Here is a 17,979-nt window from a genome sequence, read left to right on the forward strand (position 1 = left end):
CGCGCGCGACTGATCCGTTTGAGTCGACTCGCTGCGGATCCGCCTCACTGACTCACCGCGTCGCTGATGTTGCGCAAACGCATCGTTGATAACTGTGCCGCTGTAAATAAACGGTAAGTCGCGCGAATGAGAGCTTGACAGACTGCGTCAGAACCTTTAAAGTCTTCCCAGACAGCATACGACTCTGGGCCGGATCCGGATTAGTGCATACAATATTCTTGCATACCTCTGTGCATTTTGCAGAAGCTTTTACCCAAAGACTTGCGTAGCCTATTACTAGTTATTATACATTTGTGTGGGTGTGTTACTGGTATCGAACCCATGACCTTTACGTACCTAGCACAATGAGCTCCACCAAATGAACTACACGATTCACTAGCCGAACTGATCAAACAAGACATGTGCAGCCAGGTGAACACGACATGTATGAATAATTTAAGCAGAATTCAGAAGAGAATCATGCAGACTAACATTTGTACAGCGTAGACGAACTGTAGTTAACATTGTATACATTATTAGTACACATTTTACACAGTAACGTTAGCTCATTGTAGTTTTTGATACGCTGTATCTATGATTTGAAGTTAACAATATTCTTTGCCGAAATTCACCGGAAGTTACGTTTGCTCCACGAAAGCCGTTTATTACTGCAACATAAACACAACAGAGTCCTTTTAGAGTAGTTTTTCTGATAGCAAAATAAACAACAAGTTAGATTAGTTCAAATAATAACTAATGTATCAAAAACTAACTTACTGTGTAAAATTAACGTATAGACGCGTCTATGCGTAACAACATAAACAAGGGGCTTTCGTGGTCAACACATAACTTCCGGTAAACTCCGCTAAGAATCAATAACAACAAAGTACTTTAAACGTAGTTATAACAAGCAAAATAAACAACACGTAGATTACCCAGGAAACCAAAACATTTGTTATTTTCGACGAGGGATTTGTTCAAGAGTTCATTTTAGCAACCATCAGACCATAAAAAAAAAACTGAAACCGGAAGTGAAGTTCGGACCAGACGCGTATCGCGTTACCGCACGCGAGTCCAATGAAACAGTCTATACGATGTTAATTGCATATCGGCTCCCTTAACATAGTCGTCTCCACTCGTCTTTAAGAAACCAAAACATTTGTTATTTTCGACAAGGTATTTGTTCTAGATGTCAGTTTAGCCTAACGTTAGTCAAACCAGAGACCAGAAGTTAAGTTCCGCCTAGACGTAACCGTGACAACGAGCGTGCATCTGAAGAAACAGTCTATATATGAATAAACAGTAAAAAGATTACACTAAAAGCACTTTTCCATGTTAAATCTTTGAAAGAAACATTTTAAAAGAAATTGTTTGTATAATGGATATGATAAATACAGCTAAACATGTAGACATTTGATACAAAAACCCAAAGCTTTAAATCATTGAATTTTATTTTTTCCTTCAGAATGAATGAGTGAAATACAAATTCAGCTTTATCCACCCAGTATCACTACTGAATTTCACAGAAAATAAAGGCCTTTAGATGGGTATGTCATCTATACACTACACTACTTACTGATATACAACTATTACTGTTTGTAATACCATCCTGTATGTTATGAGTCACTTTGTGCTTAATATTTTGTGTTGTAAACATTACTGATGTACCGACATTCATCTGATAAGAGTCAATAAATCCTGCAGCCATCAATGACTTGCATTCAAACAACATTTAATGCATTAAAGTTTTGATCACGTGCCAAACTTTGTGTCTTTGTCAAACTATAACTTCTGTAACACTTAATGGTTTAAAACCAGAGTCTATCTACAGTGCTCCTGCATGTATCTAATTGACTTAAAAGTGCTTTAAAAATTCATACACACTGTACACTAGTATACAGTCTATGCTTTACATTTTTGCTTCTGTATTGCTGCTACAGACTAATCCAAATCATCCATCATAAAAGAGTATTGGGTATACACCAATTTGGATATTGGTAAGAAATGTTTGGTAAACATTGTTCTCCAGTGGGTACCTGCAAAATGTCTTTGTTGACTAAACAATTAGTGTTTAGGTAATCTTTTAGTGTATTGATAGCCTTCGTAGCAAAAGATTGTTTTGGTTTATGGTTGTAGGATCTGTCCTATCAGGAGAAGGAAGAGTTCAGGATGGCTTCATGTTGCTGGTGGTGGAGAGTCCCGATGCCCACGGCGGGGGCTGGCAGTGCAGGTCGGCTCACTAACTTCAACTGAGGGATGAATGTTAAAAAATGTAGTGTATGAGAAATGCATTTATTAAACATTTCATGTATGAGAAATGTAAAACGACAGGATGCCTGACCTTGCAAGCCAGCTGTTTTTCGAATCTTGGTGCGACAAATGACCAACAACCCATGTTCTGTGGTTCCTCTTGACTCCAGATAAACTCTGCAACAGTAATAACATCAAATACACACCTTGCATATGTATCAATATTCAACACCAAAGAAAATGCAAGTAAACGATGTGTTAAACATTGTTGAAGTGTTAAAGAAAAATCTATGTGCAATCACACCTTTGGCGTTTTTGTATTTGTTGAGTTCCTGTTGTAGAGCTTCTGTGGGAAAGGGACACAGTTCCTCCACCCTGACAATAGCCGTGTTTTTCACTGCTTCTGGTAACGTTTCTCTGTGTTTCAGCAGACCGTAGTAATGTTTACCTGAACACACCAGAACCCTCTGAACACTACAAAAACAAAAGATCTTTTGTGAATAGTTTTCAGCATTGGATTATTATAAGTATGCGGTTGTACCTTTTGATAATACAACACAGAATAATAAAAACTAAAGCAAAAGTAATTGTTAAATATTTAAGAGGCTTCACACTTTGGTGCTTGTGTCAAACAATGTGTCAAAAAAAAAACAAGTACCTTGTTGGGTCAACAGAGGAATCACCAATGACAGGCTTGAATGAAGTTCCCGGTCCCATATCAGCTAAGCTTGACACTGCCCCCTAGTGTTAAACAGATGCAAAACTCCATAACAGACAAACAACAATCCAGACATGTAACTCGAACAAATAAAGAAATAAAAACTCACAGAGAACCGCAACAAAGTTTTAGGAGAGGCCACAATCAGCGGTTTCCGGAAGTTTCTAATCATTTGTCTTCGCAAGAGATGGAAGTATTGAGCCGGTAGGGTCGGGTTCACAACCGCCATGTTCACCGTGTCACCGTCCACACCTTCCTCTTTACTATCACAGAGCTACAGATCACAAAAAACGAGCAGAGTTATGAATATTATCAGTACCGAAGATGCAGATCTAGACTGATGGTCGTGTGTGGACCTGTAAGAAACGCTCGATTCGGCAGGACGAGTGCTCGGGTCCGGCCCCGTCATACCCGTGTGGTAATAAGATCACCAGTCCGCTCTGCAGAAGCCATTTAGCCTCACCTTTGAAAATTAAAAACGTACATTAATACTAAAGCTTTTAAGATACACATTTATCAAATATACTGGCTGGCTGATGATTGTGATAAATGATTGCATTTTATATTACATATAGTTATCCCTAGCAATGCAAAATGAAACGAGCCAATCAGCATCAAGTACTAAAAGAAATATCTTCTTTTGGGGGCTTTAAGCAAATGTTGATATATAGGTCAAGTGTACTTTGATTATTTGAATTTGCAATTATAATTATTTTGAAATGTTAAAGTTTAGGCATAAGACACCTCCTAGGCTTTAAAGGATTAGTCAATTTTCTTAAAAAAAATCCAGATAATTCACCCACCACCACGACATCCAAAATGTTGATGCCTTTCCACGTTCAGCCGAGAAGAAATCACGTTTCTTGAGGAAAACATTCCAGGATTTTTCCAATTCTAAAGGACCCCAATGGACCCCAACGCGTAACAATTTAAAATAGCAGTTTCAACGGAGTTTCAAATTACTCTAAATGATCCCAAACGAGGCATAACGGTCTTATCTAGCAAAACGATTGTCATTTTTGACAGGACAAATAAAAAATATCCACTTCCAAACTACAACTTCTCGTCCACATCCGGTCCTGTGACGCTCCAGCGCAACCTCACGTAATTGCGTAATGCCGTGGAAAGGTCACGTGTTACATATGAAACGCACATTTGCGGACCATTTTAAAACAATAACAGACACAAAGACATTAATTAGTATCATTCAACATACGACAACATCGGAACGGTCCTCTTTCTCCACACTTGTAAACACTGGGGCGTAGTTTCGCATACGTCATCCGTTACCTTTCGTCGTGATGACGTAATACGTGAGGTCGCGCTGAGGTAGACGAAAAGTTGTAGTTTAAAAGTGCATTTTCTTATTTTTCTTGTCAAAAATGACAATCGCTTCGCTAGACAAGACCCTTATGCCTCGTTTGGGATCATTTAGAGTTCTTTGAAACTGCAATTTTAAACTGAATTAAAACTGTTATGTGTTGGGGTCCATTAAAGTCCATGAAAATTAGAAAAATCCTGGAATGTTTTCCTCAAAAAACACAACTTCTTCTCGACCGAACAAAGAAAGACATCAACACTCTGGACAGCATGGTGGCTAGTAAACCATCTGGATTTTTTCTTTAAGAAAATGGACTAATCCTTTAAGGGTGATTGATAAGAATTATGTAAGATGAATTTGTATATTTGCAATATATTTTGGCACCACATGTTTTTACCTCCAGACAGAAAAGTATCAAAAATGATCTGTGCGCCGTTGAAAAAATCTCCAAACTGAGCTTCCCAAATTGGCAGCAGTTTAGGCAGAGCGATGCTCATCCCATATTCAAACCCTAATACAGCTTCCTCAGACAGAGCACTGTTACATACCTGAAACAAACACACACACAACGCTAAGTTTTGTGCCAAAACACCGCACAGGCAACCAGGAATAAAGAACAATTGATGTATTTAGTTACAATATCCAGGTAACGTGTCCAATCAATGTGCACAATGCATAAAACACACAACAAACAATACAGTTGGCTATGTGTCCATTATATCTGCGAGAGGTTTAGTTTACCTCCAAGTGACCTTTCTGTTGAGAGTTGATGTGATTGAGGGGTATATACATGTCATTGGTCTCCTGACATACAACCATAGCGTGACGCTGACTGAAAGTTCCCCGGCCCACGTCCTGACCGCTGATACGGATGTTGAATCCTGCAGTGAAGCCATCAATACAACCAATCATGATATATAATATACGTCTCTCATATAGCTTTGCTGCCATGCAAGCCAGTAAAATAATCTGTACTCAGATCAGTTCTTCATATCGCCTGATTGTACATTGCCCATTTAGAGCGGTTTTGAGGCGTAATCCAGAGCCTGTTTGTGGGTGGTTTTAATATTCATACCCTGACACAGCAATGAGCCAAACGCCAAAGCTTCAGCTGTGGACCAGTCCAGTTTCGTACCCTCTTCCAGTTTCTGGAGCCGTGCCTGTGAAACCCCCCAAAATAACAAGCATTTTAAAATAAACTCCATCAGTACTGAACAAGCAGCTTTCATTGCATTAAAAAAGAAAAAAAATAGGGAAAGAAAATTCCCCGTGTCCACCAATGAAAGAAAATTATACGGCAACAACATAAATGGCCAGTAAATGACAAGAGTTCTCATTTTTGGGTGAACTGTCCCTTTAAGACTTACACAGTACAGTACTTAAAAATCGCCATAAAACCTATAAAAGTAAAAAAACTGTGTTCAAAGATCTAGCGAGTTTCTCTTTACCTGCACATGTGTCTTCCTTAGGTGACTGTGCAGCTGAATCTCATCAGGTATGTCTACCGATTTGGCGCCTACAAACTGTAGCAGGGGAAGCGCTACGCCGGTGTCCCAGGATGTGACTCTGTTCTGCGGCTCCACCAGGTCGCCCCAACGACCCTGCAGGTTTGTTGGTGGAGGGGTGTAGAGGGTCATGTTGTTCAGCCGGTCGTTGAGCATGGTGAAATGGGAGGTCTTGATCTTACCACGCTCTTCTTCCGTCATCAGACCCTCAGAGATCAGCAGGTCTGCATATGAATCTGGGACACTGTTTCTGGACCTGGCGAAGGAAGGAAACAGAATCGACAAAACCAAACCAGTTTGAGTAAAATACTAGTCTGAAGAAATGCCTATTATTTAAAACATAAGCTACAAAATCAGTTTTTACTACTACCAATAACTGTATATTTAAGGGTTAAACCCACCGGATGATTTTATACATGGCAGGGTTGGTAAAAAATGGCTCGTCCAGCTCGTTGTGACCCCACTGACGGTAACAGAGAAGATCCACAATAACGTCTTTCCTGAAGCGTCGCTGGTACTCAACAGCCAGCCGAGTCGCTCTGAGCACATCCTCGGCGTCGTCCCCGTTTACATGGATTATTGCACATCCCACCATTTTACCTAAGAAACACCACATTTTAAAAATCTCAAATTTAATTTTGAAAAACATTTACCATTTTCAAACAGGTTTCCCAAAACACTTTTAACTAGCCGTAAAACAAATAGACCCCACCGCTTATGATGCTTTTCAATTGCATAGTACCCCAAGGTTTACGTCCACATATATGCTTAAATGACACTTAAATAAGGCTCAGCGGAGCGCGTCGACTTTTTTGTGCAGAAATGTAAGACAGAGGTTGTGATAAACGCGATGTGCAAACATCTATTTGTTGTGGTCAATTTTAATTTTGTGGCAGACTGAGAAATAAATAAATGTATGGGATGTAGTACAAAGACATGCTCACTTGTATGATGTCACAGCAGTAGGCAGTGCAAATATAACGACACGCCTATAATCCCTCCCACTCCGAAGTGTTACTAAATTGATGGACAGCCATTATTTTATCAGTTTTAACACTAAAGCTAAATGCGTCAGATTTCATATTCAACTTTAAATCCTTATTCAACCAGGGTTTACATTAGCATTGACTGTCTTTTAATTTTTGTATTTGCTTGCACATACCTTGAAAGGCTAGCCAGGTGGTTCAAGGGGGTCGCACATACTGGGCGAGAATCACTGCGAGGCATCGCGTGTAGGACAACTCGCAGGTATTGCACACACCGCACGTGCACATTAAATAGCGTGAACTTAGAGTCTATTTCAAGATCCAGAATATGTGTTAGAATGCTATGTTAATCGTTAATGATTTAGGACAAATATGACATTATTTAATGTTAAACTATGTGAGTGGCTCGGCAGGGATTTCAGCAGAGTCAGTGATGTTTTGATGACGCATGCAACGTGAAACACTGACTGGTGGCCGTGTTGCCAGATTGGGTGTTTTTTTCACTACACATTAAAGGAATAGTCTACTCATTTTCAATATTAAAATATGTTATTACCTTAACTAAGAATTGTTGATAAATCCCTCTATCATCTGTGTGCGTGCACGTAAGCGCTGGAGCGCGCTGCGACGCTTCGATAGAATTTAGCTTAGCCCCATTCATTCAATGGTACCATTTAGAGATAAAGTTAGAAGTGACCAAACACATCAACGTTTTTCCTATTTAAGACGAGTAGTTATACGAGCAAGTTTGGTGGCACAAGTAAAACGTAGCGCTTTTCTAAGCGTATTTAAAAGAGGAACTATATTTTATGGCGTAATAGCACTTTTGGAAGTACTTCAACTCGGCGGAGTTACACCCTCCCTCTCCCATTATGAGAGTGAGAAGGGGAGCGGACTTTTCAGGCGAGTCGAAGTACTCCCAAAAGTGCTATTACGCCATAAAATATAGTTCCTCTTTTAAATCCGCTTAGAAAAGTGCTACGTTTTATTTTGTACCACCAAACTTGCTCGTATAACTACTCGTCTTAAATAGGAAAAACGTTGATGTGTTTGGTCACTTCTAACTTTATCTCTGAATGGTACCATTGAATGAATGGGGCTAAGCTAAATGCTATCGAAGCGTCGCAGCGCGCTCCAGCGCTTACGTGCACGCACACAGATGATAGAGGGATTTATCAACAATTCTTAGTTAAGGTAATAACATATTTTAATATTGAAAATGAGTAGACTATTCCTTTAAGGCCTGTTTACAGTGTGTTTTGGCCGGGTTTTTGCCTGGAAGACTCTATAGAAATCTGGCACCCTATTGAACGACGTTAAACTGAGAGAGCATGCCGTTCACAAGCCTCTGAATGAACGAGTTCACAGTAACGTTCATAAGGCAGTAATAAAGCACGTTCAGTTCATGTTCGCCCAAAATATATACTTTTGTTCAATGAACTCAATCAGGCACAACACTGGCCGCCAGTGTCCCGATACAGCGCTGACATCTTGGGTCTTGAGTCTGCGCAGTAGCGATTTCGGGACCAGTCCTTCACAGTAGTGAGCAGGAATTAAAGCCGCGAAATCAAGGCCCTGCCCTTGTAGAATGCGCATATCACAGCTGTCAATCATGACGTGACACCACCGTTTTCATAGCATTAAATAACTAACTAAAAACAAACTTATTTTAAAAACAAACACTTGAATTTACATCAGCGTAAATGACAGAAACCAGCTTCGGAAAAAAGATATTTGAAGTGTAATTAAATTGTTTAGTTGGTCTCAAGTCCCATTGAATAACATGGGGGAGGCGGGGCTTATGACCTATACTGGGACCAGTCACTGGGGGGCGATCGAGACCTTTTGGCTTCACTTTTCAGGGCTTGTGCGGCACGCTTGGACCTGACCCAAACCAAACCAAACCAAACCATGGGGTACTATGCAATGGAAAAGCACCATTACTCGTGCCATTGGTTTCCAATACAAATTTGCACAAAACTTTGTAATATTTTCTGAAGGTTGATAATAAACTATTGCAAAATTACTGCATTTCCATTAAACAATGTTATGCGACTAAACCATGTTTTAAACATTTTATGCAATATATGGGAGATTTTTTGGGAAATGTATGCGTTTCCATTGGGCATATTTATAATTATGCGCTATTTGAAGGGTCATAGAAACAAAACTAGCGTTGGTATCCTGAGCCAAACAGAATAAATAAACCCATGTTTAAGCCCTATCTTATCTTTCGACGAGAAAGTATTTACAAGTTCTTATATTGAAAAAGTAATTAGTAAAAAATACTGTTTTAAATAATGTTCAGACATTTGTATGCAGAAAACTTAATAACATACCAACATCACTGCAGTAGAGAGATGATCGCCCCCTCTCAGAGGGAGTGGTGTAGCCCACCTGATTGTTCACTATGAGGTGGATGCTTCCACCAACTCTATAATGGGGGAGGTTTGACAGGGTAAAGGTCTCAGTTACAATGCCTTGGCCTGAAAATGAAGCATCACCGTGAACCTGTAAATGCCAGATTTATTACAGTTAGTTCAGGGCAACTTACTTCATACTGCCAAATAAACTTTTGACTGCAACCCACTTTTTGCAATGTGATCAAGTGAAACATAATCAACAACAAGGACAAGGACTACTTTTTATCCAATCAGGACTTGATTAGATAATAAAAAGTGGTCTCTTAATGAGATGCACTTTTTCCTTGACCAATGCAAGTACCAATGAAGACATCCTAAAACTCATGACCTGCAGGCATATGACTTTGTCCCCTGGCTGTGAGTGAGGATCACTGGAGTAGTCCCCATCCTGTTTGACTTGCTGTCGGGCACGAGTCTTTCCCTGTGTGACGGGGTTGATCGCCTCCAAGTGGGAGGGGTTGGGTAACATAGTGACATGGAGAGGGTGTCCCGCTCCGAAATCCAGCTCCACCGTAGAGGTCAAATGAGAGAGCACGTCTCCGATAGAGGGAGAATTCTCTGGAAACTCGCTGAGACCTCTCATCTTACGAAACATCAGCTGAGAGAGAAAGAAAGGAAAAGCATTTGGTTTTACTGGAGACAATTTGTTGAAGGATGCACTCACATATACCCAACCGGACCAAACCGAGATCACCCCCCCCCCTCCATACTTTCCCAGAAGCATGCACTCACACTGTACTTTTATTGATCCGAGCCCGAGCATGCTTTTGTCATTAGGATGTGATTGTTTTGAAGAAAACAGTAAGTGCTCTCTTAACACATAGTAAAGTTAAATCTGTGTTTTATATTCGCAATGACACACAGCCCTCTCACACGCTTATCATATTGCTTAGTCGGTCTATCGCGTGTGCCGCTAAGACATTCACGTTACTGACGTCTCGTCTTTTGATCTGCACCCACGCACTTAGGCAAGTTTGCTTTGGATAAAGTGAGAGCGCTCAAAGACACAACTCACAAGACCTGCTGTAATAGAATAAACCGGCATTTCGTGTTGGGCAAGTCTGTTCATGCAGAGTGAAGAACTGAAGCCAATGACATGTTATAAATGAATGGAGGGTGAGAAATTAAACCACAAAAGCAAATAAATGATTGACAGGAAGAGATGCAAGGAAACAAGTCCAAGGCTAAAGCCATTTTAAGATGTTAAACATCCATTTATAATGAATAACCAAACAACAAAAGGATATATAGTCATATTTAAATCATAAACTATAACTAGGTTAAAGGCGGAGTCCACAATGTTTGAAAGCCAATGTTGATATTTGAAATCACCTAAACAAACATGCCCCTGCCCCAATAGAATCTGGACCTTCTGTTGATAGACCCGCCCCACACATACGCAACCCAGGCAACGATGACAGTTAGTAGACACACTCCTTACTGCTGATTGGCTATAAGTGTGTTTTGGTAGTCGGCCCGTCTCCTTTTCCAAAGCGTTTTTCAAACATCGTGGACTCCGCCTTTAAGTAACTAGTGAAGATTCTGCAACATTTAAGACCCAGTCTGTAAAAACCAATCTACAGTAAATTTTTGTGATTTACTGTTTCTACATAAACTTATTCTATATAATTAAAAAATACATTCCGTAATAATATAACCATAATATCTTTAAAGGATTAGTCCATTTTCTTAAAAAAAAAAAAGATAATTTACTCACCACCATGTCATCCAAAATGTTTAAGAAATTATGTTGATCTTTGTTCAGTCGAGAATAAATTATGTTTTTTTGAGGAAAACATTCCAGGATTTTTCTTGTTTTAATGGACTTTAATAGACCCCAACACGTAAAAGATTTAATGCAGTTTAAAATTGCACTTTCAAAGGACTCTAAACGATCCCAAACGAGGCATAAGGGTCTTATCTAGCGAAACGATTGTCATTTTTGACAAGAAAAATAAAAAATCTGCACTTTTGAACCGCAACTTCTCGTCTGTCTCCGGTCCTGTGACGTGCCAGCGCCACCTCACGTAATTGCGTAATGCCGTGGAAAGGTCACGTGTTAAATAAATGAAACGCACATTTGAACAAAGAAAGACATCAACATTTTGGATGACATGGTGGTGAGTAAATTATCTGGATTTTTTTTTTGGACTAATGGACTAATCCTTTAAATTTGACCAAGTATGCAATGTCAAAGACTGGAGTGAAATCATACTTTGATGCATCAAATCTTGCAATTAGATTATCAGACATTAGCTTGGATTTCACAGGCAGAGTCACATGTGGATAACGGAGTAAAATACTTATCCGACAAATGTATGTGATACAATTTTACAATGTCACTTTACAAACCTCTGGAGGGAATTGCAGTAGTCCAGTGAGCAGGTTGAGGCGTCCGCGGTGAGGCATGCCCATGATAACATCTGTCACTCCACTGTACACCGCAGAGCGAAACAGCTCGTAGAAAAATCCCATCGTGCTCTCTGCTCCTTCGCCTCCATAACGTTTCACAGTGGCAAACTTAGTTGCTAAAAAGTGGTCGAATTCCTTCAGAAACAAAGTGTCAAAAATGTCTGCATCAATTTTTTAACAAGTTTTTGTGTTTGGAATGGGATGTGCAAACTCAAAATTCCAAAACATGGAAACAAAGACATTTTTCTTACTCCAAAATAACATTTCTCAAGAATGTGCAATTCCTGCGATTCAAGCATCAGTTTGGCCAGCTGTCTCCTCTCCTCTGGAGAGAAAGTTTCTTTCTTGAGCTCTTCAAAGCGGTCAGCAACCCACTCCCTTTCCTGTAAGGTCTGAAGCTGACTGGTTTCCACTGAGATTCCCCCACAGTATGTTCTCTCCAGGTAGGACACGACCTCTTCAGCGGTCGCCTCAGATTTCCCAAAATGCCGCAATCCTGGAACGATGACAAGAGTTCATTGTGTGGAAGAAAAATAACATTCTTCCTTGTGTTACAAGAAAACAAAGTAAAAATCAATGGACAGCATGTTTATAACTACACTGTAGTTCATCTGAACAACAACATTTAGAGCTTCAATGCACTTTAAGGTCACTTTGGATGAAAGTGTGTGCAAAAAACATGACTGTAAGAGGATCATTATCACATGTCATGGGTTCAAATTCTAGTGATCACACATAATAATTTTTTAAATGCACTGCAAGTTGCATGAAAGCACCTACCAAATGCATTCCAGTAGGGGTTTAATCTTCGGCTGGTTGGCAGGGGCTGCCACTGGCAGGTCACGTGACCCGTCATAGTGTCAGTGGTTACAGAAAAATGATAGACTTATGGTGTGTTCACACCAGACACGTAAGTGATTTACATGTTAAATCAATGCAAAAATGCGTCTGACAACCTACAGCTCAAATCACGTGAAATTCAGAAAAACTCTGAACTTTGGCAGATATTCGCACCACGTTAACCAATCAGGAGCTTGCTCTTATAGTGACGTGACTACAACGTAGCCAGCTGAGGCAGATACGAAACAACAATGGAAAAAGACTGTCTTTGTATGTGGACACCCGGGGCTGTTTGACATACCTTCATACTTTTATAGGCAAGTTGTAAAAAACGCTCTTTACTCAATTTAAGAGGGTATTAAAAAGTAATTTCTTCATTTTACGCAAAATCCGATATACGCAAAAATGCCAGCTGTTGCTTGTTCTCACACGACAGCATCAAGCTTCTGTCATGCTAACACATTGACCCCAGGGGATCTTATGAAAAACTTTCCATTATTTACGCAAAGTCAACGAAATCGAGCAAAACATTTTAGTAGTAGTAGTAGTAAATCTTTATTTGTCCCTTTACAGGGCAATTTATGCAGCAACAGACCTCACAAACATACAATTTATGAAAGGAAACAACACAATAACCAACCATAAAACAAACATAAAACAATCCCAGAGCATTTACAGTACAATACCTAATTTGTCTATGCTAATTTAAAACATCACGGCTTCACCTTTATCTTTATGTTTCAAGTAAGTATTTAAACTCAAAACTGCATTTGAAACAAAAGACCTAGAGGATTGAACAGTCCTCCACTTGGGCACTCTATATCGCCTACCTGAAGGGAGCATTTCAAATTCTAAAAACAAAACATGGGATGAATCACCCAAAATAGTCAAGGACTTCCTGAGAACATTTCTCTCACATAAAGTAGTCAAACCCAGTTGTGTAGAGCCTGTAATCTTTGATCCTAGATTTACAATGCTCTGCAGCTTGGATCTACTTTTAAAATTTAATCCATAAAACCAACAAATCATACCAAAAGTTAAAACTGTTTCAATAAAAGATCTATAAAACAAAGTCAATATAGATTTATCCACATCAAAGGATTTAAGCTTCCTCAATAAATATAGCCGTTTTTGTGCTTTTGATACAACGAGATTTGTATTTTCCACCCAACTAAGCTTATCATCAATTACTGTACCCAAATACTTGTATGAACTAACCTTCTCCACCTCTTTACCCGCAACCACTATTTTAGATGGATTTTCAACTGAAGTATTAAAATCTATCATCATATCTTTAGTTTTGGATACATTAATTTGTAATTGTGAACTCTCACACCATTCCAAGAAATAGTTCAAAATGGGCCCATGCTCTGTGTCACCCTGTTTTAGCAGACTTAGCACCACTGTATCGTCAGCATATTTGATATTATGTCTGTCTACAAATTGACTTCTACACCTATCTGTATATAAAATAAATAATAAGGGTGAAAGAATACAGCCTTGAGGGCAGCCCACTGAAGAATAAAGTTCCTGGGAATGTTCTCCATTTACCCGTACTATTTGAGGTCTTCTGGTCAGAAAATCTAAAATCCAAGCCACCAAACTCTTAGGAACATCAAATTCAGACAGCAAACGTTCAGCTAAAAGAATTGGTTGAATAGTGTTGAACGCTGATGCGAAATCTACAAATAATAAACGAGCATGTCTCTTGCCGGTATCCACATGTTTATATATAAGATTTAAAAGTGTCAGAGTGGCATCCTCCACGCTTCTATTTCTCCTATAAGCAAATTGTAACGGATCAATCAGCTGATTTGTATACTCTACAATCCAAGTTTTGATAATTCTCTCAAAACACTTCATTAGTAGTGATGTTAAAGAAATTGGTCTGAAGTCGTTCATTTGTTTGGGATTTGTCATTTTAGGAATGGGTACAATAGTGGATTTTTTCCAAACTGAGGGTACTTTCTGTAATTTCAATGAGGCCTGAAAAATAAAATGACTAATATCACATAACTGATACGCACAACTCCTCAGAACTCTCCCACTCACTTTATCAGGCCCCGGGCTTTTATTTTGTGGGGTGGTTTGCAAAACTCTATAAACAGAGGCCTTATCAATCTGCAAACATTCCTCTGTTTTCAAACTAGAATAAAAGTCCTTACATGTTTCACTAAAATCATTTGTATCAAATCGCCTAAAAAAATCATTAAATTCATTTGCTATCCCTCCATTTTCTGTCAAAGATTCAATTCGAGTAATACCAACTGGTTCCTTGTTACTTGTACCAGCCATTGTCTTTATTCCTCTCCATGCTGACTGAATATTACCCTTAATAAACTTCTCCTCCACTGATGCCTTATATTTCCTTTTTGCCCTTCTAATTTCCCTTTTAACTTCCTTGTTAATCTGACACTTTTCCAAATCTGTACCTTGATAAAAAACCCGTTTCTTCTTATTTAAAACATGTTTCAATGATTTTGTCACCCATGGCTTATTATTTGAATAAATTTTCACATTTTTCCTAGGTATCACAGACTCTTCACAAAAGTGAATGTATGAACTCACAACATCAGCTAACTCATCGTTATCTACACAAGAATTTTTAAAAATGTCCCATTCAGTGCAATCAAAGCAGTCTTGTAATTGTAAGATGTTATCATCAGTCCATCTTTGAAATGACCTGGTAACAGGTGTAACTCTCTGCAACACTGGTTTATAACATGGTTGCAGAAGGACTGCATTGTGATCTGCACCCCCAATTGGGGGTCTTGAAAAGGATCTATATGCATCTGGTATTGAACCATAACATAGATCCAGTATTTTTTGATGGCGTGTAGGACAATCAATATATTGCTGAAAATTTAAAACGCCTTCCAGAGAACATTTGTTAAAATCACCCATAATAAAATGAGGAGCATCTGGGGAATGCAACTGATACCGATGTACTACCTGACTAATGATGTCCGTTGCCTTCTGAACATCAGACTTCGGGTGAATATATACCAATGAAATAAAAAGTTGCTGAAATTCTCTTGGCAAATAAAAAGGCCTAATAGACACAGTCAGTAGTTCTATATCAGCGGTGCACACTTTGCAGCTCATTTATTTTCCTTCGTAAGGACTGCACATTCGCGAGAATTATACTTGGCAATGGGATACGCTTGAACCCCAACTTTTTTAACTTCAGTCGAATTCCACCGCGCTTCCCCCTCTTCCTCGCCTTTATATTAAAATCCAAATTTTCGTACCTTGTGTATCCGGACAAGTCCGAGTTCGCCACAGTCCTTGGATAATTTCCACGCAATTGGAGCAACAATTCCCGGCTATATTGTAGCGTTGGATAGCGTGGGAATTCCTGAACACTCCAAACAACCCAGAAAAATGTCCAGAACGTCAACACCCAAAAACCAATCCATTCCGTCTAGTGAATACTAACTAATAGTTAAAAGAAAAGCAATGCTCCGGGCAAAAAAGGACATAAAAGAAACAAAGATTTTCACACAACAAACACACGAGGCACAGTGCTACCGGTCGCTACAAGAGCAGCGCCCCTTTACAGCTGATCACTGTCAAAAAAGTTCAGCGATGACATCCCAAGGATGACAGCAGCAATGACAGTGTTCTTAATATGACAAAGTAAGTGTTTTGATTAATGCCATTAATGTTTATTTTTTTAATCAGTGTATACCACAAGTCATCCAAATGAATATAACATGGCAAAGATGAATGCACATTTATATATTGATTCAATAGATTTACAGCATTTGGAAAAAATAATCCGTTTTTATAATAAATCTTTGAAAATCAAATTATGGATTTGAATTTGTTATAACCTAAAGATGTTATGCGAACGTTTGTAACAGAAAATAGTTGTTTTCATCTTGTTACTTTCTTGGTATAGAAAACACATTTTAACATATACACACAGAAACTACAAGCTAGCTTAAGCCAGCAAATTGAGGTTATTCGCGTCTGAATTTCACGCGCGAATGACGCGAGTTAACGCAAAATGTTCACGCATACAACTACAAGCGAATAACGCGATTTATTCGAGGCTGGTGTGAACGTACAGTCACGTATTTATTTGGAAGCGATATGATTTGACTTTTATTAATTCAGTGTCGTAACTTATTTACATATGTACTTTAAATGCATTTGTTTTTGACACTTCGACTGACATCTACACACACAGTCAGACGCCAGCTGAAGTTTAGCCACTTTCTGCATTAATGTAACTAACCAGTAGTGTTGAGTAGTCCTTTGATACTTCCATGTAGAATACTGATCTCTGGCACGCTCTCCAGGACAGGAGCTTTAGGAAGTAACGGGTTAATTTTAGCCACTTTGTGTCCATGTGCTCTGTAGGCCTCCACCAATCGCGCCAGGCCGTGATCTGTTTACACAAACGCATTTATATTCACGTGGACTCCAAAGGTGATTGCACAATGCAAACTGTACATGCAAACCTCTTTTATCTTTAATGTCACATTGCGTTTTGCATGTAAAGAACATATTGTATGATCTCAAATGCAAAATATTGAATAAAAGAGACAATCACAAGTAAACGTGTACTGTTAGCTTGTTTGAAAGCACGTGAAACGCACCGACCTTGGTTGAGCGCGGAGAGTTGCTGAAGATCAGCGTCTTTATCCTGATTTTCTTTCGGTCGGTACCCATAAACTCCACGCTGCGTGTGATACAAACTCGCTACAACCGGCCGTGTAGCTCTAAAATATCGGTGGCAAAGTCTGTGCAAGTTCACGAGCCTCATGCCCGCTGACATGGTGGGAAATAAATATACTAGGCAACGCAAAATTATTCCTCCATGAATTCGCGCATCCTACGTCGCCGGTAATGCGTGACAGGAACAGAAGGTGGGAGGTGATCGCCTCCTCAACGCTGAATGGCTGGAGGCGTTGGGTTGCTCGACGCTGATTAGCTGCAGCTAGAGCTTTTGTTGCGAAGGTTGTGGATAGGTGGCACCAAAGCCCCTTTAGGGAAGGAAAGGAGTAAAGGAGACCAGATGTAGTTTTCCTAACAAACAGATTAATATGTAACCCAAGGAACTGGAAAATGTAAACCGCAACTGACTGTTCAACAACAATCTGACGCACTCAACAGATGTCACTGATCAGTTTGATTGGCTGAGGTGCTGCGCGCTAGCAAAGTTGTGGGTAGAAGGGATACAGCTACGGCCAAAATCTCGTGAAATCGCGCTGTTTTCATTTTAATTCTACCCCAAATCTAACCATAAACCCAACATTTTACAGGATTTAGAGCTAGATGTATTATATCTAGCAAGAACCGCTGTCTTCATACCGAACCTACCCAGAAACCTGACCCTAAACACAACTTCTCGCGAGATTTCCGTCAGTAGCTGTATCCCCTCTGGCCAGAACCCAAGTTGACCGTTACGGAACTTTATAGTTAGTAGAAATTAAGTTTATATTTTGCAAATATTGATTTAATAAAAACGTAAAACATATTTAAACGATAAACAAACTAATCAAATCTATATATTTTGGTTTTAGGTTAAAAAAAG

At 39.3% G+C, this 17,979-nt stretch overlaps 1 protein-coding gene across 1 annotated transcript; it reads right to left on the reverse strand.

Annotated features, from left to right (window-relative positions):
• Positions 1-1,412: 1,412 nt before the first annotated feature.
• dhtkd1 (dehydrogenase E1 and transketolase domain containing 1) lies at positions 1,413-17,535 on the reverse strand. The gene is made up of 17 exons (XM_073868512.1): positions 17,046-17,535; positions 16,678-16,830; positions 11,874-12,090; positions 11,535-11,724; positions 9,511-9,780; positions 9,099-9,270; positions 6,175-6,373; positions 5,717-6,029; positions 5,344-5,428; positions 5,010-5,149; positions 4,666-4,816; positions 3,304-3,410; positions 3,057-3,221; positions 2,888-2,970; positions 2,534-2,703; positions 2,321-2,406; positions 1,413-2,228 (listed from the first exon to the last, which is right to left on the reverse strand). Exons 1-17 carry the CDS (start codon positions 17,218-17,220, stop codon positions 2,127-2,129), a joined length of 2,778 nt encoding a protein of 925 aa, XP_073724613.1. The 5' UTR covers positions 17,221-17,535; the 3' UTR covers positions 1,413-2,126.
• Between the last annotated feature and the right edge of the window lie 444 nt (positions 17,536-17,979).

This window comes from Misgurnus anguillicaudatus, chromosome 6 (assembly GCF_027580225.2).
Source record: "Misgurnus anguillicaudatus chromosome 6, ASM2758022v2, whole genome shotgun sequence".
In the NCBI taxonomy this organism is placed as follows: domain Eukaryota; kingdom Metazoa; phylum Chordata; class Actinopteri; order Cypriniformes; family Cobitidae; genus Misgurnus; species Misgurnus anguillicaudatus.